The sequence below is a fragment of the Pelophylax lessonae genome (assembly GCF_965119305.1).
Source record: "Pelophylax lessonae genome assembly, chromosome: 5".
Taxonomy (NCBI): domain Eukaryota; kingdom Metazoa; phylum Chordata; class Amphibia; order Anura; family Ranidae; genus Pelophylax; species Pelophylax lessonae.
Genome location: NC_138772.1, coordinates 416,331,137 through 416,358,228, shown reverse-complemented (window position 1 = coordinate 416,358,228; position 27,092 = coordinate 416,331,137). Strand labels below are relative to the sequence as shown.

At 42.0% G+C, this 27,092-nt stretch overlaps 1 protein-coding gene across 1 annotated transcript in view; it reads right to left on the bottom strand.

Annotated features, from left to right (window-relative positions):
• The window catches only part of SPIDR (scaffold protein involved in DNA repair), a 1,142,289-nt gene that overhangs the window by 62,314 nt on the left and 1,052,883 nt on the right, over nucleotides 1–27,092 (bottom strand). The window contains exons 13-14 of the mRNA XM_082258691.1: nucleotides 23,142–23,285; nucleotides 20,471–20,530 (exon numbers count right to left, since the gene is read on the bottom strand). Of these exons, the coding sequence (XP_082114817.1) occupies nucleotides 20,471–20,530; nucleotides 23,142–23,285 (204 nt within the window). The remainder of the gene's footprint in view (nucleotides 1–20,470; nucleotides 20,531–23,141; nucleotides 23,286–27,092) is intronic.

Genomic DNA, 27,092 nt, shown 5'->3' with positions numbered 1-27,092 from the left:
ATAAATACAGCCCATTTTGTATTCTTTCAACCCAAATAGAATAAAGGAAAGAAACCAAGCAAGCTGATTAAGAAGACGGCTGTGCAGGGACAAGAGGACAGTAATCACAGCGGTGACTGTATCCCTGAGACATGGAAACTTTGTAAGCTTTCATCTACAATTAACGCACAGTCAGGGGGACCCAATCATACCGACCCCCTACTTTTTTTTTCTTCAGGTTGTCAGCAAAAGCAGGCCGTCTGGGTAATGCTTTTACCCCACTTTGACTTTTTTTTTTTACCTGTTGCTGTATGTGTTTTGTAACATAATACAGTAAAGATACAATGACATATGAAGCAGGCGGTCTCAAGCTGTGATCCCTAAAGACTTCAGAGGAGGTCAAAATGTACTTCAAGCATCATCCCCCCTGCAGAGAACAGCACGCTCTTTTTCTGTGCAGTGCTGATGACATTCTAGCCTTTAGATCTGACAGACTATTAGTATGTGTGTTGGTGAAAAGGCTGTGCGGATGTACTGCATGTATATATATATTGGGATAGTTTCTATTCTTTTTGGTTACATGGCTACATGAATTATAACAAGATGTCTATGATCTGACAGCTTTTTCTTTTTTTTTTTTTTTTTAACAGATTTGGATAATAATGATGCAATATATGGCTATCTATATGCATGCTAGGTTGGTTTGTTAGGGAAAGATTAAACTCTAAAGATCTCTTTTCCCTTTTACAGAGCTCACACAGGAATATGCAGACAATTTTCCCCCCTTTCAACCAGCCCCTCACTAAATAAACAATGGAGCGGACCATGGGAGCATATTACTAACAGTTCCTTATTGTGGTGTTGACAGAACCTCTTGTTGGTAAATTGTTCTAATAATTTTCGCTGCATTTGTCATCAAAAGTTAAATAAAAATGACGTAAATTTCTCATGCGACATGCAGTTTGCAATGTATTTTGTAAAGCAGCAAACTGCATTGTACTAAATCCAATTATGTCATTGGGCAGATTTTCCCTGTATGCTGCAATAATGGGTGTGTGTACCTGAATTTATTAAATCTGAACGCATGGTGATATGCAGGGCCGAAACTAGGGGGGCATCAAGAGGGTCCGATGTCTGCAGTGCTGATACTAGCTGGGATTTGGGGGGTTGGATTGGGCTGGACTGACCCAGCTGAGCCACTGAGCTGCATTCACACCACTGGTTGCTCTCTGAGCCCACACTGCCACTGATCACAGGGGAATCTGGATTCGGATCCTGGGGATTTAGCCTGCTAACGTTCTGCTTTGAAGTCAAACCTGAAAAGGAGGGGGGAGCATTTGCTAGAACCGATCGACTGTCTTTTCCTCCTGCAGCCACAGAGCTTCCGGCTCATCCTCTCACCTTTTCTCCTGGCTGCTGAGGTATGCATCAGGATGGAGAGCAGGGGAAGGGGCCAGTAAATGTTATTTAACCACTTAAGGACCGCCCGCCGCAGTTTTACTGCGGCAGGCTGGCCCTCCTGGCCCTGCCGGCGGCGCGCTCCCGCCCCCACTCGGCAGCGGGGACTCCGATGCACAGGGCTCGGCTCCGATTGCTGACGGCAACCCGTGATCGCTCCCCACTGAGAGAGAACAGTCTGCTGTTGTAATCACAGCTGACCATTCTTCTCTCTGGAATGATCACAGAGCGCCTGTGAACCCCTTATCACCCACTGTGTTAACCCCTTCCCTGCCAATGGCATTCTTACAGTAAGGCTTCTTTCACACGGTCCGCCTCCGCAGGCGGATCCGTGTTGCTCAGCGGGGATCGATCCGCGATCCCCGCTGAGCCGGGCGGATGACAGCTCCGTCTCCGCTTGCAGAGCGGAGAGGGAGGTGTCTCAGGACCCGCTGCCCTCTATGGGGGATCGGAGGAGAGCGGACCGCTTGTCCGCTCTCATCAGATCCACTCCGCTCCGCTCCGATTACTGAACGGATGGAAAAATAGGGTTTCCATCCGTCCAGATTTCAGCACAGGATCGGATGCGGATGGCAGCGGGTGTCAGCGGAGGTGACCTCCGCTGACACCCGCTGCCCCATAGAGCTGCATGGAGGATCCGATCAGATCCGCCTAAAAAACTGACAGGCGGATCTGATCGGACCGCCCGTGTGAAAGAGCCCTAACTGTGCATATTTTTTTGCATTGAGTACTATAGTAATGTCACTGGTCCCCCCAAAAAGGGTAAAAAAATGCCAGTTAGGGGTCCAGTCTGTCCGCCGCAATGTCACAGTCCTGCTAAAAATCGCAGATCGCTGCCATTGCTAGAAAAAAAAAACCTTTGATTTTTAAATTATTTTTGGGGGGGGAATTTTATATAGCAGAATGTGAAAAATATTGTTTTTTTTTTTTTTTTCAGAATTGCTGCTCTTTTTTTGTTCATAGTGCAAAAAATAAAAGCAGGAGGTGATCAAATACCACCAAAAGAAAGCTCTATTTGTGGGAAAAAAGGACATCAATTTTATTTGGTACATCATCGCACGACCGCGCAATTGTCGGTTAAATTAACGCAGTGCCAAATCGCAAAAAATGGCCTCGTCATTAAGGGGGCAAATCCTTCCGGTCCAGAACTGGTTAATGGCCCCTTCCTTTTCTGAATGAACAGTGTGAGCAATCTGTACTGATCTCATACTCATTATTAACTGCAGCACAGTAAACTGTGTTGTTTAATATGGTTCAGTTTGTGAATGAACGGGAAGCCGCTCAGCACAGATCACTTCCCATTCATTCAGCTGAGGTTTCATTGAAAGGAATTGAAGAATTGGTGTCCTCAATTCCTTTCTTGGTCTCAAAAGTGAGACATCAAGGTCTGTTTACACCTCTGATAATTCACCAAAGCCCCCAACGGGCTCCTAAAAAATTGTAAAAAGAAATTATAAAAATTAATATTGTAAAAAATAATGAAAAAATAGAAAGAAAAAAACTACTGACACCAGCCTCTCCCTTACTTACACTGTCCACTGCCCTGACACCAACCTTTTCCCCACTGACACCAGTTCAATCAGGTTGAGTGCAGGCCAGTCAAGTTCCTTCATTGCAAACTCACTTATCCATGTCCTTATGGACCTTGCTTTGTGCACTAGTCCAAATCATTTTGTGGATGGGGGATTATGTTGTGGGGTTGCTTTTCAGGAGTTGGGCATGGCCCTTTAGTTCCAATGAAGGCAACGCTTAAGGCATCAGCATACCAAGACATTATGGACAATTTCATGCTCCCAACTTTGTGGGAATAGTTTGGGGATGGCCCTTTGTGTTCCAACATGACTGTGTATCAGTGCACAAACAAGGTCCATAAAGACATGGATGAGCGAGTGTGGGGTGGAGAAACTTGACTAGCCTGCGCAAACCGATAGAATACCTTTGGGATAAATTTGAGCAGATACTGTGAGCCAGGCATTCTTGTCCACATCAATGACTGACTTCACAAATGCGCTTCTGGAAGAATGGTCTAACATTCCCATAGACACACTCCTAAACCTTGTGGACAGCCTTCCTAGAAGAGTTGAAGCTGTTATAGCTGCAAAGGGTGGGCCAACTCAATATTAAAATCATGTGTGTGTAAAGGGAGGCACCCCAATACTTTTGGTAATATAGTGTATATACATGCATTCCTGTATCTTACAGATGTGTATGAATATGCTGACTGTAAAGACCTGATGAGGTTCATTAGTTGGAAATTCATTGGGGAGAAACATATCCTATCGTCGGCAACATCCCACGGACAACTCTTGTTGAAATCATAGACAGGAGACATCTCACTAGGTATATCAAAATGTGTAGTAACCGCGCTAGTGCAAATAGTAAATAAGCAGCAACTTCCAAGTGTGCCGCACCCAAAATATCTCCAATGGTTTAGAGAGGCTGGATTCATCCTTCATTTTATGGATAGTGTAGGATTAGCACTTGTACAAGCGTCCAGGAAGTACGGGCGAGTCTAGCCGACCGGCCGGCGGCTTCAGTACTTTATGCAAGCATATTTATCCTGCATGTGAGTGTAATTCTGTTTTTTTTAATAAAAGTCTGTTGGATTTTATGCTATGGCGTTCTCTTCTTCTGTTTTATATTGCTAACTTACGCCTGAGTTGTCAATACCCTGAGCGTACTTCTGGAGCCAGCCTAAGTTCTTATGTCCCCTGGAGTGTCATGTCCATCATCTGAACATCTGTTATATATGTATAACCACAGTGGATCTGGTAAGGAGCGCTGAGATTGGTGGTGGATCTATTAGCCCTTCTCTGTCAGCAACATCTTGGCACCATTTAAGGATTACTCACCTCTAGTGGTTTTTAATAGATTTCTGGTAAGGAGTACCTGCACGTGCATGAATCACATATTGGTGTATACTCACACTGTCACTGGTTAAGGCATTGCACCTAATTTGTGAGTGTATCATCTTTTCTTTCATCATTTTGTGTCGTTTTGGTTTTACGCTATGGCGTTCTTTTTTTCTCATTTCATGAATTATCAATGCATCTGAGTTTCCTGGGAGTCTTCACTACAAGATCATAAGATCTCTTGTGGTCAAGGGCATCAAGTTATCCTGACCCTGCTTTCTATTGATTTCTTGGTTATTTATACACGGTTTTGTGGTAAGCACAATACCATTAGGAATCTTCACTTGGACACTTCCTGAATCTTCACGTTATTATATTTATGGACTTTATGAAGGACATTTGATATTTGTTTCACTTTAATATCTTTAATATTTAGCGCAACTTATTTATTTACTATATCTCACTAGGTATGGCACCACAGAGACACTTCTCCATCTTCTAATGACTCCTGTGCAATTAGCATCTTTTGCAATCTTTCTTTATTTTCCGATTCAATCATTGTATGAATGTGATGCACCTTTGGGTAAAAGCTCCTTTCCTTTTTCCTCTTAGAGAAAGGAATGATCAACTTTTTGGTTACAAAGAGATCTTTCACCATGTTATGAAACCCATAATCCCAAAACTGTCAGGTATGAGAGGCTGTGGACTTTCATATCATTTTGACAAGGTAATGTTCTTGGATTTGAAAGAGTTCTTAAATAGTTAATTCACATCAGATTGCCATGCATTGCCATGTGCTTTCCTTACATGTGACCTATGCTCTTCCATGCCAGCCAGTTCAAATGGGCCCTTAAAAATGGGTATGATGTAACACATCTCAAAATGTATGACAACCAGTACAGATTAATATATGCTTTTTCACAAGAAACAAACCCCCCGTTTTCCAGATAAATACTGTCAGTTTGTGAAGTCAGAACCATGGAAAAACAGTTTATTTTAGGTTTGAAAATCTTCTTAATAGAGTGAGAAATGATTTCTAGAAAACTGCAGGTTTAGCAGTGCTAGTGAAATGTGTGAACCATGTGTTGGGCTGCACATTGGGAGGGGAGGAATAAAATCAGTTCAGTCTGTGCATACAGCTTTTTAGCTTTTTCTTCTTGTCCTCTGCACAGTCCCATCTATGATCAAGCAGTGCCACCCAGTCCTTTGCTTTTCTTCATCATTACAAAATAGAAATACAGTACTAAATAAAAATCAATTTTACAGCTAAGGCAGGAGACATGTAATTTATATTTTCTGAATAAATAACCAAAAGTGTTGTTATGTTGTGAATATGAAAAACAGCAATGGAGCACTTTCTTTTTAAAAACTTTGTTTCTAGGTATATGTCCTTTCTTTGTAGACGGCTACAGATATCACTTATATGCCAAATGATGAATATCATTTATTATTACCAACTTTTAATTGATTGGTTTTAGGTCCTGTTCACACTGGAACAGGGTATGGAAAAAGCACTTACAATATGCGTTTCCCACACTGCAGGAGATCCGAGTGATCCAATGTAATGTTCTTTTTTTTACAATATTTTTTATCAATTTATAAAGTAGCATTACACAATAAAATAAAAGTAACAGTCGTACAACATGTACAAGTTAAGGTAATAACAAGAAAAATGGGTGTATACAAGGTAGTAACAGTTCATTGCCACAGGTTCAAAAAGAAAGTAATATATTAGTACAGTCCAATTGCGTTTAGGTAGAACATAGTGTCAGTGTGTAAGACATAAAAAAAATGCAAAGTTGAGAAGTTGTGATAGACTAGGATGTCCACAGGCTTCCCCGCACCACAAATGGGAACATGATGTGCCGGGAAGGCGAGGCCAACCCGGTGGGTCACACAAAGAATTCAGCAGTAAGCGTAGTTACATCACTATGTAAAGGAGAGCATTAAAAAAGACAGGTGACATCATATGGGATACATCCAGTTGTTTCAGGAGAAGTGAAACTTAGTATAGGAAAGTGAATTGAATGCAAGACATTTCTCTAGTTGGTAGTTAGCATTAACAATGTGTACAACTTCAGAAAGGTTTGGTGCTTTAGTGGTTCTCCATTTACAGAGTATTAGGTTCCTAGAGGCTAGTAATATGTGCAGGACCACCGGTCTAAATGTGACAGGGTAGGTTTCAATACCAATGTTCAACAAGGCCAGTTCTATCTTAGGAGGGGAGAGAATTCCCCTACAGGAGGAGATGCAGCTGATGACTCGGTTCCAAAAACTGGTGAGGGAGGGGCAGTCCCAGTTGGCCACAGTCCCTCCAGCAGTTTGTGGAAAGAGAAGGGAAGATTCTTGCCAACCTGGTTGGTGTCTAGTACCATCTGTTGATTATCTTCAGCATCATCTCCCAATGGGCTGTGCAATGGGAAAACCGCTTATGTGGAACTCGCTGCTGTGGACCACTGCTGCAAAGTGAAAGAGCAGCGTAAGTCTTTTCCCATTTGAGCATGGAAGCGGACTTCTGATGTACATGATCTGAGGAGAGAGTGTTGAGGAACACGGAGATGCCCTTAGTGAGCACAGACCATATGGGGCTTGTCAGCAGAGGGGAACCATTCCCTCAGTTGTTCCAGACGCGAAGCCCAGTAGTACTTATGTACGTCTGGGAGCTGCGCACCCCCTGCATGTTTAGGCCACTCTCGCCCTCTTCCCTTCCCATATAAAGTTTTGCATGGCTAAGGACAAAGCGTCCCAGTGGGTGGTTGGGAATGGTATAGGAAGGGCCCTGAAAAGATAAAGAATTTGCGGTAGTATAGACATTTCGAATGCCGCCATCCTACCCCCCCAAGACAGTTTTAGCCATGGCAGACATCTCTCCTGCAATTTTCTTTTTAAGGGGTTGGAGGTTAGCCGTCAGGATGTCAGAAGTTCTGGGGCATATGCCCAGATATAAAATTTTGTCAGAGGTCCAGGGTTAGGGAAGTTGGTCCTGCAGTGAGCGGGCCAATACTGGCTCGACACCCAGGTCCAGGACAACAGATTTTGAAGTGTTTATTTTATAGTATGAAATCGACCCGAAGTCCACTAGAATTTTGTGGGCAGCGGGAAGTGAGGTTTTGGTGAGGAGTATTACAATGTCGTCTGCGAATAGGTTGATTTTATGGGATAGGCCTTTGAAGGTGAAGCCCTCTACTGCACGCTCCTTAAGATGGTAGTCGTATTGTTCTAAAAGAAGGGAGCGTAAGGTTTTTCTCAGCTTGTCTAGGGAGTCGGTGAGGGCCGCTGTGGGGTTCTGTTTCTGGGAGGTATCTAGGTCTTCTTATTTGCGACAGGAGAGAGGAGAGTTTAAGGTTGTAATGTTTCTTCGCCCTAGAGTGTTGTTGTATGCATATACCTCGCATGTAGGTCTTGTGGGCCTCCTACAAAGTCTATGGTCTTTAGCATATTGTGGTAGTTATAAATATTTCAAAGGCTTTCCATGAAGCGGATGCGAGAATGCCTAACTCCAGAGGTAGGAGACGCCAATCCACCCCATGTTGAGTAGGCCGTCGCACTCGTGACGTGGGGAGCCAGAGAAATAGGGGAAAAAAGGGGGGCCTGAGCGGGATTTTAATGGTGTTTTACAAAAATTGTAAAAACAAGACAATAAAAGTAAAAGAGTTTATTTTATTACATCAAAAACTGACATTTTAAAAGTGCAAAAAGACAGAATGAGTACATTCAGACATATAAATGCATTGTAACAGGTAGGACATGGAAAAGATGCAAACTTTTCAAAAAAACAGAACATCCGGTAGATTGGTAATACGAAAATTCCATGTCAATCCACAAAACTTTACATGTTTTGCGGTATTAGAACCGCTTCTTCAGAAGTATTTTGTATAAACAGGTACGTATGCTATAAGTCAATAGGCAAAATAGGTGCCTCTAATATACCCAAAAAGTCCTCTGCAGTCTAAAAATGACAATGGGGTGAATACCCCATATCAAATTGACATGGTGTAGTCCATAACATTGCATACCAAAATATGGTCCTTTGCAAGAAAAACACAGGCAGCCAAAGTGTGCAGTCAACAGGCTCTATGGTCAAGAACTGTAAGGCCCTTTGATTTGACCCATGGCGAGGAGAGTCATCAAAATAATTCCAGTATAATGTATATCAACCTATGTCCGGGTCACAAGTATTCAAAAACCAGGAAACTGATGCCTGGACCGCATAGCATAGATGGCCGAAAGGGCCCTTGATAAAGTCACGTGTTATTGTGACGCAACGCGTCGGGAAAGCCGTGGTGACATCACTTCCTGGTCTACGGCTGAGACCGGAAGCGTTGGAGCGAGTACTGCAAACCGCATCGGCGGCATCTATTCCCATTTCAATGCGCTATACTGTCTACTAAATTGTAAGTGCAACCTTTACCTTGATCTATTAAACTTTATTTGAATATACTACACCATGAGAATCCTTCATATCTTTTCCCGGTAAACTAGTGCATTATAGAGTTTTACAGCAATCATCATTTATCTGAGGCTACCATAGAAGATCTGGAGTGTGACATACACAGGGTACCCATATTTCTGAGGATAATACCAGAGGAGATATCCCCTAAAGTCTGCAGGTTGACGTGTGACACCTGAAATGCTCTTAATGAGTGTTAATGGAGGATAGCGGCCATTACACCTATTTCTGGATTTTTAGCTCACCAAAGTCCGCACTGGGGGTCACCGGAAGCATCTGAACACTTCACTATATATGAACTTTAATACCGAATATATTGAGTGCACCTATTTTTTTGGACTATTGCACAGTTCTCATCTTCACACTGTCTACAGTGTTTATATTTAATCTTTAGACAGATTGTTCACTACTACGTTTGTCACTATTTATTTTTCTGTGTTACTGAAGAGTTTTAGTGGTTTGCCCTTCATAGGGCACCCAATTTTTCATTTTTTCTTTCACTTGTTCAGCACCTTTAATTTCTTGTTATGATGATCACTTTTGTCACTGCTTATTGATTCACTCTGCTACACTGCTGAAAAGTTGTATTGGTTCACTCTTCATAGGGCACTTTACATTTTATTTTTATTTTTTTCCTTCTTTTTCGGCTGATTTTGATCAGTACCGATTCCTCCACAGTGCTCACTTTGCACAGGATATTCACTTGGTTGCTATTTATTCAGTATAATTTATGATCAACTTTAGATCACTTTAATACACAAACGGTATTTTTTGTGACCTCATTTTGGCACTTTAGCACTTTGTTATTTATTTATTGTTTAAAGAGTGATGTTTTTATAGTATTTATTACCACTGAGCATTTTATATTTTTACACATATATTTATGGTTCACCGATTTTAGAATATCTGCGCTGATTTTTTACTTCTGTTCATGTATTACACAAGCTTTTAGGTGCGTCACGTGTTTGCATTGTAATGCATTCCATTGGCCATAATACTAATTTAATCTGGCCAATGGAATGCATGAATGCTCAAAACACTAAAACATCTAGTATTAGTAGTGGTTTTCTGCTCTTTAGCTCCTTTCCTGAATGTGCCATTGTTTTTGTTTTTAGATTGTAAATACTCCTCTTCTAAGTCAGTAAATGCCTATGTGTGCATGGACACAGGCACATACTGTATAGAGGTGCTTTTACTGGCTGGAAAAAAAAAAAGGCCAAACGCCTGTAAAAGAGGTGGTATTTTTTCTTTCTATTTTAAACCCAGTGTGCATGAAGCCTAATACAAAAATGAGGAGAGCAGAGGCTGACATGCAGGGCCAGTGCTAGACTATTTTGCACACTAGGCAAGACCAACCAACATTTTTAACCACTTCCCGCCCGGCCTATAGCAAGATGACAGCTGGAGGGGGGGTTCCATTATCCTGACTGGACGTCATATGACGATCAGTGGTGTGTTGTGTCGTTCCTACACACCACATCCCTGATCTAGGTAAAGAGCCTATGACGTATGCCCTTTAACAAGTGACCAGCTGTGTCCAATCATAGCTCATCACATGGTAACCATGGTGTACCCTTTATCAGTTTTCCTCCATTTGCACTGACAAGGTGTGGGTAGAGGAGAGCCGATCAGCGGCTCTCCTGACCGGGGGGGGCTGCACTGATAATAAATGCATTGAATATCAGTGCAAACTCATTAGCGATGCCCACAAGTGCTGCCCATCAATACCCCACCAGTGCCTGCCAGTAATGCTAATTAGTGCCTACCTGTACCCACATGTAATGCCAATTAGTGACCATCAGGGATGCCAATCTCTGCCCATCAGTATTGCCAGTCAGTGCCCATCAGTAATGCCGGTCAGTGCCTCCTCATCAGTGCTACCTATCAGTACCATCTATCAGTGCTCATCATTGCTGCCTATTAGTGTCACCTATCAGTGCCCATCAGTGATGCATATTAGTGCCGCCTATCAGTGCCCACCACTGCTGCATATTAGTGCCTCCTCATCAGTGCCCCTCAGTGAAGGAGAAATGTACTTATTTACAAAATTTTATAACAAAAACAAAGAAAAAAATATTTGTTTTTTTTTTCAAAATTTCCGGTATTTTTCTATTTGTAGCGCAACAAATTTAAAAAGCCAGTGGTGATCAAATACCACCAAGAGAATGCTATATTTGTGGTAAAAAATATATAAAAATTTCACATGGGTACATTGTTGCAGGACCACACAATTGTCATTCAAAGTGCAACAGCAATGGCCTGGGCAGCAAGGGGGGCGGGGGGAAGTGCCCTGTATTGAAGTGGTTAAAAACAGTAGAAAATATTAAAACAACAACACATGAAACTGCTACATTTCTTTTCATTTGCAAAAACAAGTGCCATATGGTTGACAGGCAACCATATGAGGTATATAACTAACTTACTAACAGACATATCTGTCTGGAAGTCACACTACTTCCTCAAACTCAACTTGTCCAAAACAGAGCTCATAATGTTTCCTCCCCCATGTGCCTCTTCCAAGAGGCGTAACTAGAACCTTCAGGGCCCTGATGCAAGAAACCATGAAGGGCCCCCCAGACCCCTGGCCGGGGCCCTTACCTTCAAGCCCAGGGCTCTTCCCACTAATCCTGGGGCTCTTTACACTTGTTGCATGGCCTTTTATTACGGTCCTGCAGCAGGATTCTTTCACAAGTTCTGCAGTGGGCCCCCTTCCTGCAATCTTGTGGGCCCCCTTCCTGCAATCTTGGGGCCTCCCCACAGTGGTGCAATGCCAGGGTCCGGTCGCAAGTGTGACCTTTGCGATCCTGGAAGTTCACCCACTGGTTTGCTACCGGACCCTCTGGAGCATGGGGCCCGGTAGCGATTGCAACCCCTGCAACCCCTGTAGTTACGCCCCTGCCTCTTCCCCTGACTTCTCTGTCAAGAGCAATGGCCCAACCATCCATCCATCCCCACATGCCAGGGTGCTAGTTGTTATCATGGACTCTAAATTCAATTCACATGGAATCACTTTCCAAGGCTTGCTGCCTCAACCTCCGCAACATCTCTAAAATATGTAAACCACAAAGCTCCCGATTTACTCCCTGGTTATCTCTTGCCTCAACGACTGCAACTCCCTTCTCATTGGGTTACCTTAAATAGGCTACTCCCCCTTCAGACTCATCCACCTTACAAACCCCTCAGCGTCTGCTAGCCCTCTCTGCCAATCCCTCCATTGGCTCCCACTTACTCAACAAATTAAATTCAAAATACTAACAATAACTTACAAAGCTATCCACAACTCGGCCCCTAGCTACATCACTAACCTAGTCTCAAAATACCAACCAAATCGCCCTCCCCATTCCTCCCAAGACCCCCTGTTCTTTAGCTCCCTTGTCACCTCCTCCCATACTTGCCTCCAGGACTTCTTCCGAGCCTCTCCCATCCTTTGGACTTCACTACCCCAATCTGACTATCTCCAACTCTATCCACTTTTAGGCAATCCCTGAAACCTTTCAGTCTATCTTGCCCCCACCTAACAACTGTTCTTTTATTTTCTTCATCAGCTCATTTCCCACAGTATTACCTTTTGTATCACTTCACCCCTCTACCCTCTTAGATTGTGAGCTCTAACGAGTAGAGCCCTCTGATTCCTCCCATATTGAATTGTATTGTAACTGTACTGTCTGCCCTAACGTTGTAAACTGCCGCGCAAACTGTTGGTGCTAAATAAATCCTGTATAGTAATAATAATAAGCAAGCTATATTCTCCCCTACCACTATAGGTTTCTATACATTACACACAGGCAACTATAAATGTATGTATAACATAAGGGCTACCCCATACAGAGCTCTACACATTATATATACAGTCCCCAACAGAAGGTATAGGTATTATAGAAACAGGCTACGTCCTCCCCTCCCCCCCAAACATTATGCACCTATAGATGTTTACATAAGGACTATGCCCCATCCCATCTCTATACATACAGGATCTATATGTATAGTAAACATAAGCAGGCTATGCTCTCCCCTTCCCCCCATTAGATTCCTATACCAACACCTATAGATAAGACCTATGCCCCAAACTAGATCTATATATATATTATACACAGCCCCCTATAAACGGTATATGTATAATATAACTAGACCTTGTCCTCTCTCTAGATTTCTATACATTAGACACCTAAAGTTGTCTACAGGGAGTGCAGAATTATTAGGCAAATGAGTATTTTAGAGGATTAATTTTATTATTGAACAACAACCATGTTCTCAATGAACCCAAAATACTCATTAATATCAAAGCTGACTATTTTTGGAAGTAGTTTTTAGTTTGTTTTTAGTTTTAGCTATTTTAGGGGGATATCTGTGTGTGCAGGTGACTATTACTGTGCATAATTATTAGGCAACTTAACAAAAATTAAATATACAGTATACCCATTTCAATTATTTATTTTTACCAGTGAAACCAATATAACATCTCAACATTCACAAATATACATTTCTGACATTCAAAAACAAAACAAAAACAAATCAGTGACCAATATAGCCACCTTTCTTTGCAAGGACACTCAAAAGCCTGCCATCCATGGATTCTGTCAGTGTTTTGATCTGTTCACCATCAACATTGCGTGCAGCAGCAACCACAGCCTCCCAGACACTGTTCAGAGAGGTGTACTGTTTTCCCTCCTTGTAAATCTCACATTTGATGATGGACCACAGGTTCTCAATGGGGTTCAGATCAGGTGAACAAGGAGGCCATGTCATTAGCTTTTCTTCTTTTATACCCTTTCTTGCCAGCCACGCTGTGGAGTACTTGGACGCGTGTGATAGAGCATTGTCCTGCATGAAAATCATGTTTTTCTTGAAGGATGCAGACTTCTTCCTGTACCACTGCTTGAAGAAGGTGTCTTCCAGAAACTGGCAGTAGGACTGGGAGTTGAGCTTGACTCCATCCTCAACCCGAAAAGGCCCCACAAGCTCATCTTTGATGATACCAGCCCAAACCAGTACTCCACCTCCACCTTGCTGGCGTCTGAATCGGACTGGAGCTCTCTGCCCTTTACCAATCCAGCCACGGGCCCATCCATCTGGCCCATCAAGACTCACTCTCATTTCACCAGTCCATAAAACCTTTGAAAAATCAGTCTTGAGATATTTCTTGGCCCAGTCTTGACGTTTCAGCTTGTGTGTCTTGTTCAGTGGTGGTCGTCTTTCAGCCTTTCTTACCTTGGCCATGTCTCTGAGTATTGCTCACCTTGTGCTTTTGGGCACTCCAGTGATGTTGCAGCTCTGAAATATGGCCAAACTGGTGGCAAGTGGCATCTTGGCAGCTGCACGCTTGACTTTTCTCAGTTCATGGGCTGTTATTTTGCGCCTTGGTTTTTCCACACGCTTCTTGCAACCCTGTTGACTATTTTGAATGAAATGCTTGATTGTTCGATGATCATGCTTCAGAAGCTTTGCAATTTTAAGAGTGCTGCATCCCTCTGCAAGATATCTCACTATTTTTGACTTTTCTGAGCCTGTCAAGTCCTTCTTTTGACCCATTTTGCCCAAGGAAAGGAAGTTGCCTAATAATTATGCACACCTGATATAGGGTGTTGATGTCATTAGACCACACCCCTTCTCATTACAGAGATGCACATCACCTAATATGATTAATTGGTAGTAGGCTTTCGAGCCTATACAGCTTGGAGTAAGACAACATGCATAAAGAGGATGATGTGGTCAAAATACTCATTTGCCTAATAATTCTGCACTCCCTGTATATATATTTCTATGTCTCCTATAGATTTCCACAAATTATGCACATCTATAGATGTATATATAGTATAAGGACTATGTCCTCCATGTAGATTTCTATACATTAGATACCTATAGATGGATGTACAATATAAGGAAAGTGCAACCTGAAGATTTCCATACATCAGGCAGATACCTATAGCAAGTCTATGTATAAGACTATGTCCCCCCCCCAATAGATCTCTATACATTAGACACCTATAGATATACACATAATAAAAGAGGTATACTCTATACATCACACACAGTTCCCTATAAAAGGTATATATAGAAGTAGGCTATGTCCTCCCCTGCCCCTATACCTCACACACAGCCCCCTAAAGCTCTTTATGTGTAACATAAGGGTCAAAACTCTCCCCTCTCCCATAGCCCAGCACACAGCTATCTCTCTCTCTCTCTATAGAAGCCCTCCTCCTAGAACACGCTGCCCCACTCACACTCACCCTCCCGCAGGCGCTGTATGATGGAGTCTATGTTGAGCTTTTCTCCGTCTTCCATGGTTCGGTTCCTGGCCTTGAGTGGAGATCACATACCTGCTGGTCTGGGTCTACGCTGGCTAATGACATCAGTGCACACACAAAGCCCTTCCCCTGTCCCAGGCCGGCTGGGTATCTCTGTAAATGGAATGGCAGTAGGTCCATTCTGTGGATGTATAAGTTAGAGCTTCCATGAAGTCAAGGCTTTGGAGCGGTTTCATATATTTGAACCGGCGGAGAGTAGGGAAATCATGGCTGTGGTTGCGCCCTAGGTGGCTGCCTAGTTCACCTAGCGGTTGCGCCGGCCCTGCTGACATGATACCATATAAATAACAGAGGACTGCAGAAATGGCTGAGGGCTTCCCTCTGAATTCCATCAACTGGTTAATATTTAGTATCCATTTTATTATTAAATATTCCATTCATAAAATGTTTCTCTTGCACAATTAACATGATTAAATTCCGCGAAATAGAAAAACCCTATTAAAATGCATTGTTGGCATGTTTTTTTTACTGTCACTGTACATGTAGAAGCATTTTAAGGTCTTTAAACACACTTTTAAAACAATAGAAACTCATTTAAACACATAAAAGATACTAAGAGACAGAGCAAGAGCTATGGAAAACACAAAAATATTTAATTTCTAATGATTTATATAGTAAAATAACATTACAAAAAAAAACGTGAATTACCGGGACCGCAAAAACTGAACCGCGATGGAGCGGGGGATTACTGTATGGCATATTTTAAAGCAATCAAACATTTACTGGTCAATCCCTATCATTTAAAACATGCACTGGGAAAATGAACTTGCAGCAAATGTGTGGTGGATGTCAGATTTTATGCTTTATAAATATGTTCCATGGTGTATTAATTATTGTTTTTTACCTCAAGATTCAAAAAACCTCCAAACATTTTTCCAAAAGTGTGAATCCTGGGTGAAAAAAAGACCCCAAAGTGAACAAGACTGTTTGTTGACAAATAATTTTAACTTTAAGACACTACTATGAAGCTCCCATTCTACTGAACCAATGAGACAGAAAAGACAAATATTCATCTGCAAGCACTGTTAAGCTTCTCTGTTTTTAGTTAGTAGTGCTGCTCAGCTGCATCTTTTCGGATCCCTTTAGCACTTGACTGTATCAGCTAATAATAAGTGGATGCTAATAGCCTTTCATCAGTAACAGGCAGTGTTGCCACATGCCAGGATGATCTTGGCTAGGACTAATCAGCAAGGTTCAGCCTGCATGCCTCATGGCTCCAGCTACACAGACAGGAAGACTGATTTAGGTGCAGACTGACCTAACCTAGAGATAAGAGCTGGACACTGCTATGTGGACATCAGATGTCAGCATCTTCTCTTCTAGACATACTGGACAGTAGCAGCAGTGGTAACTTATACCACATCAACAAGATAAGAAAAAGATAAAATTACTTCTGGTGGCTAAAGTGTGCAAAATAATTGACTATCTGACTACATGACTGATTAGCAGTTTACATCTAATTATCCAACCAAAAAAAAAAATTTACATCAATTTACATTTTTAGCCTTGAAATGCCCTGCATTACCTTCTTGTAATTTCATCAAAGCTTTATTTAATGATGATTTTGTACAATTATCAGTTGGGTCTAAGTGGACTGACTACATGACAACTTCACCATGTATAATGGGTATAATCTAACCTATAAATTTATGCTTAAAGTGATTGTAAAGTCTTGTTTTAAAATAAATAAAAAAACATATTATACTTACCTGCTCTGTGTAGTGGTTTTGCACAGAACAGTCTAGATCCTCCTCTTCTCGGGTCCCTTGTTGCTGCTCCTGGCCCATCCCTCCTATCGAGTGCCCCCACAGCAAGCAGCTTGCTATGGGGCACCCAAGCCAGGCTGCAGCTCTGAGCTCCACTCAGACTCAGAGCTGCTCTTCGGCCCCACCCTCCTCTCTCCTGATTGGCTAACTGACATTGATTGACAGCCGTGGGAGCCAATGGTTAAAGATAATTTTCACATTGCATGTTTTCCATGTACAAGAACCCTTTATGTACAATACATACAGTAGATTGCCAAAGCCCCTGTTACAAAAGCAATGCTAATCAGTAATAATATGCTGTCGTGGTGTCATATTATACTGGACAAAGGGGTGTTTTATGTTAAATGTGACATTTCAAATCATTTAAAGACAACCTGTCATGAAAGAAACAGAGGCTGCCACTGCTGATTTCTCATTCTCAAATTGCTATATTCTTGGCTGTCATGCTGATGCTCTTGGCCACCTTGGTACACATTGGCTGTTTCCAGTTGTACTCTTCCATCAATCATCAAAAGTGCCACCACCCATCCTGTACCCCCCCCCCCCACACACACACACACCTTCTCCTATACTGCCATCTCTTCATTTTACCCCAATCCACCAGTTCTATTAGCATCCCTATCTCTCCCATTACTTTGTATCCCATTCTTCTTACCTTGCACCCCATTGTGGCTGTGCCACCCCCTTTCTCATTATGCTCTCCCGCCTCCACCACCACACTCCTCTAATCCCCCATTGCTTATGATGCCCTGCTTTCTCTCCCACCACACACACACACTCACTTTTTGTATAATATTTTCTTAATGTTGGCTGGTGACTTGTCCTCTCTGGATGCCAGTGCTGCTCCTCTCAGCATCACCAGCTAAAGTACTAAAAATCCCCTATTTGGAATATGCAGTTCAGTTTTGGGGACCAGTTAAAAAAAAAAGTTGGGAAACTGAAGAAAGTGCAGAGATAAACTGATGAGAGGTGTAGAGGACCTCAGCTATGAATAAAGATAAGCTGAACTGAATTTTCTCTTGAGAAGTGGCGATTAAGAGGGGATACAGTATACAACGCTGTGTTTCAGCAGAGGGATGAGAACTTCTCCTCTCACTGCCAAAAACAAAATCAAGTCACGCTGAGTGCTGCTCAGCCATTCACAGCTAGCTTTGTATTCTATGAATACAAAACATCCTGTGATTCCCTGCAGACCATCTACGTTGCAGAGTCATCTCCATTGACACCAACAAATTGTAAGTGTCTGATTGTCATATCGTACGCACTCACCTCCAAGTATGTCTTTTAAGATTCTTTCTCTGAATGCCAAAAGTCTGAATCAGACCAAGCGAGCTTCTTTGTGGAACACAGCAATCTCTATGAATTGTCACATCTTATTTGTACAAGAGACACACTTTGCCCAGGGGAAAGCCCCCTGTTTGTACCCACAAAAAATTTCATTTCATCTTCCAATCCTGCTTTGAGTGAAAACAGCCATTCGAGATACGGTCTTGTTCCAACTTCATAGCAATATCACAGATCCTGAAGGGCGCTATATCATTCTGCTATGCTCTATTGACAATGTCCAATACACCAATGTCTCCATATACTCGCCAAATCAACACCAGATGTCATTCCTAACAAAAACTTTTAAAAAGGTGAAAAGGGTGCAGCAAGGCCACCTTTTGATTTGTGGTGGCTTCAGTTTGGTACCCGACCATGAATTCGATTCATCTGCCGCCCCACGGCGACATGTATCTCCGCTAAATAAATGTATTGCATCTTATGAATTGTATGACGTGTGGAGGTGCTGTCACGCGTCGGAGAGGGATTACACTTTTCTCTCCCTGTGCCATGGCACCTACTCGCGTATTGATTTAGGTTTAGCTGACAAATGGATCCTTCAGAATGTGGAAGAGTCGGAGATCCACACGGCCACTTGGTTGGATCATGCAATTAGACCAATTTTTCTCCATTAATGCCACCCCAGGATCAGACCCAGTGGTCGTGTGGAATGCTCACAAAGACATGTTGAGAGGTACTTTTATTTAATAGGGAGCTAGGGAGAGAAAGAGGAGAACACAGAAAATAGATGAAATCACAGCAAACATAGCAGTTGCTGAGTCCCAATATAAGTTGAACCCCTTCCATCACCTTCAGTCCAGGATCTTTTCACTCCACCAAGAACTTAGGTCAGTACTTCTAGGGAAATATGTTGGGACCTATAAAAAGTGGAGAGCTACCACGTACTCCATGAGCAACAAAGTGAGCAGAGCAATGGCCCAACACATTAAGGGACATCATCTCAAAACCAATAGATAGAAACATACCCGAAACAAGTTAGGCACACTATGACACATATCTTATTAGCTGTGAGACTCAACATTACCAGGAAATGGAGACAAGTTGACCCACCAACATTACAGGAAGTTATAGATTTGACCCACACACATTACACCTATGAATGCACCCTAGCACTTAAAAACAAAACTAATTAATATACAAACCCAATTCAAAAAAAGTTGGGACACTTACAAATCTCATAAACTTATATTCTATTCACAATATAATATAGATAACAAATCAAATGTTGAAAGTGAAACACTTTTAAATGTCATGCCAAATATTGGCTCATTTTGGATTTCATGAGAGCTACACATTCCAAAAAAAGTTGGGACAGGTAGCAATAAGAGGCTGGAAAAGTTAAATGTACATATAAGGAACAGCTGAAGGACCAATTTGCAACTTATTAGGTCAATTGGCAACATGATTGGGTATACAAATGATCAGATAATCAGTTGATAAAAATCACTTTCGGATTGATAATCTGATCTTTAGTACATAGTTTTCGACAGCCGATCACAACAGTTCCTCCAACAATGTCTGAAGGGACAAACACAAAACATTTTCTCAGACAATAGCTTAGCGAACAATATTTGTTTAATCAGTACAGTATGCACCCCCTAAAAATCTATAGGCAAAGACCATGCATGATCGGAAACACGAAAAATAACACAGAAGAAGATGGGAGAACGTGAACAATGTTTGTAACGCAAACAATGCAATACACGAATATGCCTCTACAAAACGAACAGAAATAGCCAAAAGGCATGGCAGACACAGGGGTCACATGTATATGACATCACTTCCGATATGTAGCTACGCAAACAGGAAGCTTTTCCAAGATTGTATGAAAAAAATTGTACGTTTAGTAGAGCACATTTGGCAATGTTGAATTTGATATTAGTGCCATGCAACAAAATGCAAACGATAAGTCGTCCAATTATCTGATCGTGCACACTAGGCATTAGAAACTCTCTCAAGTTTTTATTGCCGCCTTTACGCCCAGTAAAAATATTCACTCTAATTGTCCAGGTGACCAATGTCCAGGTGGTAATGCTTTGTTTGAACTGTCTGATGGGTGGGGCTTTTCTATTACCGCCACCAATCTCCAAAAAGCGCAACAACACATGTTATTTCCAAAATGATTAATTTAACTGCATGTAATTAAAATATTGTGTTAGCTGGAGTTAATTAAATCAAGGTGCGGATAATTATTAGTAAATGTAAGACATTTCCCAAAGCTAGCTTGTGAGTTTCTGCAGTGTCATTTGTAGCTCATTACTAGATGCATTTAGCAATGGTTCATCAATTATCAGGAGAACAAATGTAAAACTTTACCTCAGGCCTCAAATATATCACTGTTGCCCAAAAACTGCATCGCTGACTGACAACAACCACCTACAATGAAATACCACAGAGAAATAAGTAAGATAGGTAAACTAGAAAGCTAAAATTAACCAGATAATTATCAAAATGCAAATAGGTGGTAACATTTCTTATATATATATATATATATATATATATATATATATATATATATAAAATATAGATATAAAAGACAAAAATTAATGGAGCTCTGTAAGTATTAATATGTAATAAAACACATTTTATGAAAATGAAAGCAGTGTAAGTACCTTAATTTAATCAGGTATCTGCCTCTTGTAAATCATAGCAGGAGGAAGCAGTACAAAGACAGGGACAGATAAGTGGGTTGAATGATGCTGGCTATCAGACTGAAAACATCTAGGGGCAGAAAAAAGTACTGGAGGGGATCTCTGGCCTAAAGCTGCATCAAATTTGATGTGCTATTCATTTTTATCTTATTTTTTTGGCTAAAGTTCTATTTTAAAGTGCCTGCTCTTACCTTTACCTTGCACCCACCTGCAAAGATCAACTGTCATAGCTCCTAAAACAACAAGTGGCCATAAAGAGTCTGAAAATAATACAATGCCAGACTGGTGAAACAAGGATTAACAGAATGCCCTCTGCCTTTATCCTGCTGAGCAGCCAAGAAAGAATTTTTAAAAGGGACAGAGAGGCATAGATCAAGGTGAACTGATCCCACAGAGTCATCAAAGCATGAACTGTGAAGTTCCAAGGATCCTTGGTCCTGGAAACAAACCTGTACAGATCTTTAAACACCTTGGGGTAAAGCAAAAATTCATTGAATCCCAGATGTAGATGACTGAGCAAGGCTGCCTGCCAATTTTCCATGTCCAGTATGTACACAGCACTTAGGGCTGGAAGGTGAAGTTTTGCCCAGACAAGAGTCAGCTGCATGATTTCTGGTGCCTCCCTGATTGATGTAGGCCATGGAATTGTCTGAGTGGACTTTTGTCGGGTGCCTCCAAACCTTGAGGGGAAGCCAAGATTCCCTTAATGATTACGTTCCCTGGACTGTTGATGTCCCTAGGACAACCCTTCCAGCTCAACAGGCTGGTGTCTGTCATGAGCACTTTCTAAAGCCTAGTACACACCACTAGTTTTAACCCGCTGGGTTGAACGGAAAAAAAAACCTGACAACTCCGGTTGGAGCTGCTGTATAAACAATCTGATGTTAGTACAGTGATCTCCCCTGCTGTTCAACATCCATTATTGCCTCTAGTGGTAATAATAAAGTCCAATAGAGCTAGTTTTTTCCAAAATGGACCAAAGCTTTTATGAGAAGTGGAAGCTGTTCATATTGGTTTACAGAGCACTGTTGCTGCCTATCATTGTGCAGCCATTTTTTCTGGTGAGTCCAGTGTTGGTGGCGGTTTGGTAGATTTACCCACAGGTACTGCACTCAATATGGATAATTGGGGAAGCCATAACTGTTTACACATATATGTTTACAACCTTTTTGGTCATATATTCTTTGTACATTAATTGAATCATTGACAATATTTTATTAATTCACTCATCAACTTTGGGTATATTTTTTAAGTATTTATTTATTGATTGATATGTTTATTGGTTGTTGTCTTAGTTTATGCAATTTGTTTTGACCTTGATATGCAAGCTGCCTGTTCTTTCTGCTAACCTCTTTTTCTTTTTGAATGGTCACAAGGGCATCAGGAAAAAAGTGTATCACTTAGCCTTTTCCCCCTTTACAGGCAGGCATACCCGCAAGGAGGCCTTCAGGAACAGGGCCTCACTAGCTGATAGAGCTCAGCCCTAGATCTGTATGTCACTCTGCAGCTGACCCAACCCCTTGTACAGCATGCTAAAGTGAAAGCCTAATGCAGGATGTAGTAGAGTCCATGTACGCTCCCAGAGTCTCAGCCATGTGACATGCCACAGTGCAGCCAAAATCTTGATAGAAGAATCAGTAAAGGAATTTTCAGGGGAAGAAAAGTAATTGCATTCTCTCATTAGAGAGAAGAAAACTATCAACTAAGGGCAAAAGCAAGGGAAGTGCTGGGAGTGGGAGAAGTTATATAGGGCTGTCCTAACAACTTTGTTTGCCAGCGCCCAATCACCTGAAGATGTACGATTAGGGAGTAATATTTAGTTGACTATAAGACACATACTTTCAAGTGGTTCTTCAGTCAGATTTGAAAAAAAAAAAATCAGCGGCTACAGAAACTGTCTGCTGACTTCTACTAAACAGACTCTCACTTATCAAGGGATCCAGCGCCTTCCTCGCCCGTTCCCATACTTTATTAGCCTTTGGGTCCCTGACATGTTAACTGTGGGGAGTCAGCTATGACTCCTTGCGGCTTCACAGACAGCTGGCCACCGTGCTACGCTTTGTGAATGGTCTTGCACCATTCTGGGACCTGTGATGTGTCCCAGAGGGCTGTGGGCAAGGAGGGGGAGAGGAGAACTTCTGATCGGATTGCCTAGGTGATCTGAACGGAAGTTGGAGTGGGTACCTGTCAAAACGAGGTACCTACTCCCCCACAAAAAAAAATGGCAAAAGTTGAAGAGACGGGAGATGGGAACTTCCCCTTTTGGGTGAAGTTCTGCTTTAATACTTTCAAAATCCAAACAGTATATGAAATATAATGGCCATGTGGATGGTTACCTTCAGAATTTCACCAAGACTGTGAATAACGGAAGGCAGATATAGATCTGACACGGTATCTCCTGGTTTGATGCTGTCACTGCCCTCCTCATACCTTAAAGCAAGGACATAACAGAAGCTGGGAGAAGGCAGAGTACAGGGTATCTGAGAGGGAAAAAAAAGAGTAACTATCAATATCACACCACATAGCATGCAATAAGAAAAAAGACAAACCAAAACACATTATGCATAACTTACGAGAAACCTGTGATGAGAACAGCCTGACTTTAAAATCTTTGGACAAATTTTAAAATACATTTACCAAAACGATAAAAAAGGACATTAACCACTTGCCTACAGTGCACTTTCACCCCCTTCCTGCCCAGGCCAATTTTGAGCTTTCATCGCTCTCACATTTTGAATGACAATTGCGCGGTCATGCTACCCATATTACATTTTTATCATTATTATTATTATATTATTATACAGGATTTATATAGCGCCAACAGTTTGCGCAACGCTTTACAATTTGAGGGAAGACAATACAGTTACAATACAGTTCAGAACAGGAGGAAATAGAGGGCCCTGCTCGTTAGAGCTTACAATCTAGAAGGGAGGGTAAAGTGATTTTTATTATTATTTCAGGTACTTATATAGCGCTGTCAATTTACGCAGCGCTTTACATATACATTGCATATTCACATCAGTCCCTGCCCTCAAGGAGCGTACAATCTAAGGTCCCTAACTCACATTCATACATACACATAGTAAGGCCAATTTTATACAGGATCCAATTAACCTACCAGCATAATCATTTTTTTTTCCACACAAATAGAGCTTTCTTTTGGTGGTATTTAATCACCTCTGTTTTTTTTATTTCTTACATAAAAAAAAAAGACAACATTTGGAAAAAAAAAAGTTTATTTTCTGAGTAAATTTTGAAAATAAATAATTTTTCTCCTTCACTGATGTGCGCTGATGAGGCGGCACTGATAGGCTGCACTGATGAGGTGGCACTTATGGCCACTGATGAGGTGGCACAAATGAGGAGGTAGTAATATGCCGCACTGATGGGCACTGTGCTGCCAGTCAGTGCCCATCAGTGCCTAGATAAGCGGGCACTGATGGGCACTGACTGGCAGCACTATGGGCACTGATTGTGGGCACTGATGGTGGGCACTCTGGGCACTGATGGTGGGCAGTAATTGGCACTTTATTTACATTTTGTGTAATCAGGTCAGTGATGATCAGTGTCCTGATTACTTGTACTTGTCTCCCCTATGAGGAGGAGCCACTGATCGACTCTCCTCGCCTCACACTGACAGTGTGAGGCGAGGAGAGCCAAAATAACGGCACTTCCTCGTTTACATGTGACCGGCTGTGATTGGACACAGCTAATCACATGGGTAAAGAGTCATGTCATTGTAGCCTGACGAAGGAGGTGGATCCTCGGAAACGACATTGCGGCCCGCCCTCTCCACTGCTTGCTTGTTTGTCCCCTGTCGGGTTCCGTGGAGGAACCGGCAGTGCCTAGTGACGACATTGCCGGCTTCCGGCTCGCGCTGCTGAAATCCCCCGGGGGAGGTGCCCTTCCCTGTACCTCCGGACCTCCGTTCCTGGCCTCCAGCGGCACACCTGGTGCTGGACAATCGGCGTTCACGTCACCCTCCAGTCCATCACATTTGGGGTCCCTTTCTTCTGGTTGCCTGCATGCTGACGTTGGCCTGTTTTTATGTAAGTGCTCATGAATAAAAGTTGTTTTATAAATTTCCACTTCTGACCTGGCGCCCTTGCTTTCTCTTTATCTTCATGTCACTGATTCTTTACTGAGATTGGGGGCACGTGCACTTTAGGTATGTTGCTGATCTCCTTTGCAATTGCAAGTTGCTTTGCTGTTTCTGATTTCACTACTTCCTGGAACAACCAGAAAATACTGAAATTTTGATGGCATCTAATCTACAGTACATTAAGGATACTAGGGAGAGATTAGCTTGCTGTCTTTTAGTGGGATTCTAAAATACTAAAAACACCTGTACTCAATCAGTGTCCACCATCAAGTGGATATAGGAGGAGTCCCCTGTAGTGCATTTGCACATCTCTCCCAGCAAGGAGTATTATCTCCAAGGGTTAGAAAGGCTGGATTCATCTCTTTTTCATGGATAGTGTAGGACCCACTGATAATGGGGTACTTTGACGCAGTAGTGGGCTTGAGCACGATATGGCCATATGGTGGGACCAAACCCCCATTTTTATTTATGGACTCTCTTCAGATTTGGTAGTAATTTCTTTTGCATTTGCGCGCTATTCTTTTTTAATATACATGTCTTTTGGTTCATAGCTGCAGCAGCTTTGGAAATACATGGGTATGCTCCCCCAAATTTTTTGCCTGTTTAAAATAGGATATCAACTGTGCTCACATGTTTTTTAAAGATTTATTTATGGAGAGACATGTAAAATATAAGTAAATATTTTTACTATACATTTATAGAAGACCACTTACAGTTTAAAATTGTTGGTCAGTGAAATTAAAGAATGTTTACCATTATAGGCAGATTATATTTCACTGTCACACAAACTTTTATTTATTATTCAGCATAGAATGCTTTAAAAATCTTATCAGATTCTGTATGCTGGAAAACACTGTAACCTTCTTTAGCTGTCATGTGAAATAAATCCGACTTTAGTTTATGTATGGAGACATCAAGGCTACATGTCATAAGATGACTAACTCTCAGCCTTGCCCTCCCCACAAATATTTCCATTCTGTTACCTCCATGCGTACGTCAAAATTGACAATGTGAGCTTTATCAAAATGCCAGCTTATACAAACAGACAAGCAGAATATGGGATAGTTTTGTCAGTTGTCAAAACTTCACAAGCTGTAGCTTGCAAAAAGGGCAGGATGCCTATTTTTACATGCATGTTCTAAAGTGACACAATTTCCTGATTCATGGAACCCAATTATATAGACTGTAGCACTGCCCCCTAGAGAGCTGCTGAGAATTACACTTCTTGGGTTCCCCTGGGTTACCCCTAACAACTGAAAGCAGATGAACATTAAATACAGTCCTTGGCTCAGTCAATGATCAGTCCAGGGGATGTGGATTTTGTGTTTTATTTAGAACTGGGATAGGAGAAGGGATGAGTGGGATACTCCAACGTTAACTATGCACAAATCTGGAGGACAGACTGACTGAAGAATGTAGCAAGGCCGCTGCTTCACCTTGTCACTGAAGTGAATATAGATTAACTGTTCCTGCTTTAATATACTCTTCAGGATTAATAACTTGCCACCTCCTTTACTCTCACTGCCTGTGTGCTGACTACCATCCGCTGACTCTAGCCACTGGAGTGGTCCCCTTCCTGGGCAGACCCTTCGGCAAGCTCCCCTGTACTCATGGACACTGTTTTTCAAGAGTTGTTCTGCTTTCACCTTCTAAGTCAGCTTCCACTGGACCTCTGAGTTCAGCCACACTTTGTTGGTCTACTAGGCCGACTCCCTGTGACCACCTTCCACACCTTCAGAAGAAGAGACAGCCGTCACCCTCCTTCTGGGACTTGGCTTCCCACCCAAAGACCCCCTGCCACATGTGCTCTTTGCTTTTATATTCTATCCCAGGATGCACCTCTCTTCGTGAAAACCCACTGAGACAGTACAAAAGCCTGTGCATCATTGGCCAGGTTTCTTCCACTGTCCAACGAGTCTCTTCATTGAACACAGTGGGGATACTCCCTCAGCCCACATTAATTGCACATCAAGCACACCCAGCAGGCCTAACTACTGATCAGGCTCCTCTGATAAGCAGATAGAGCAACTACATTTTACCTGCCTAGCACCTACCTAGGAGGGTGCTACAAGACCATATACTGAACATTTGTTTTTTTTTAAAGTGACCAAAACAATGGGCCCTAACCAATAACTGTATAGTGGGTGTTTACTGGTAGCCAATCAAGAAAGACGAGCAGGAGATT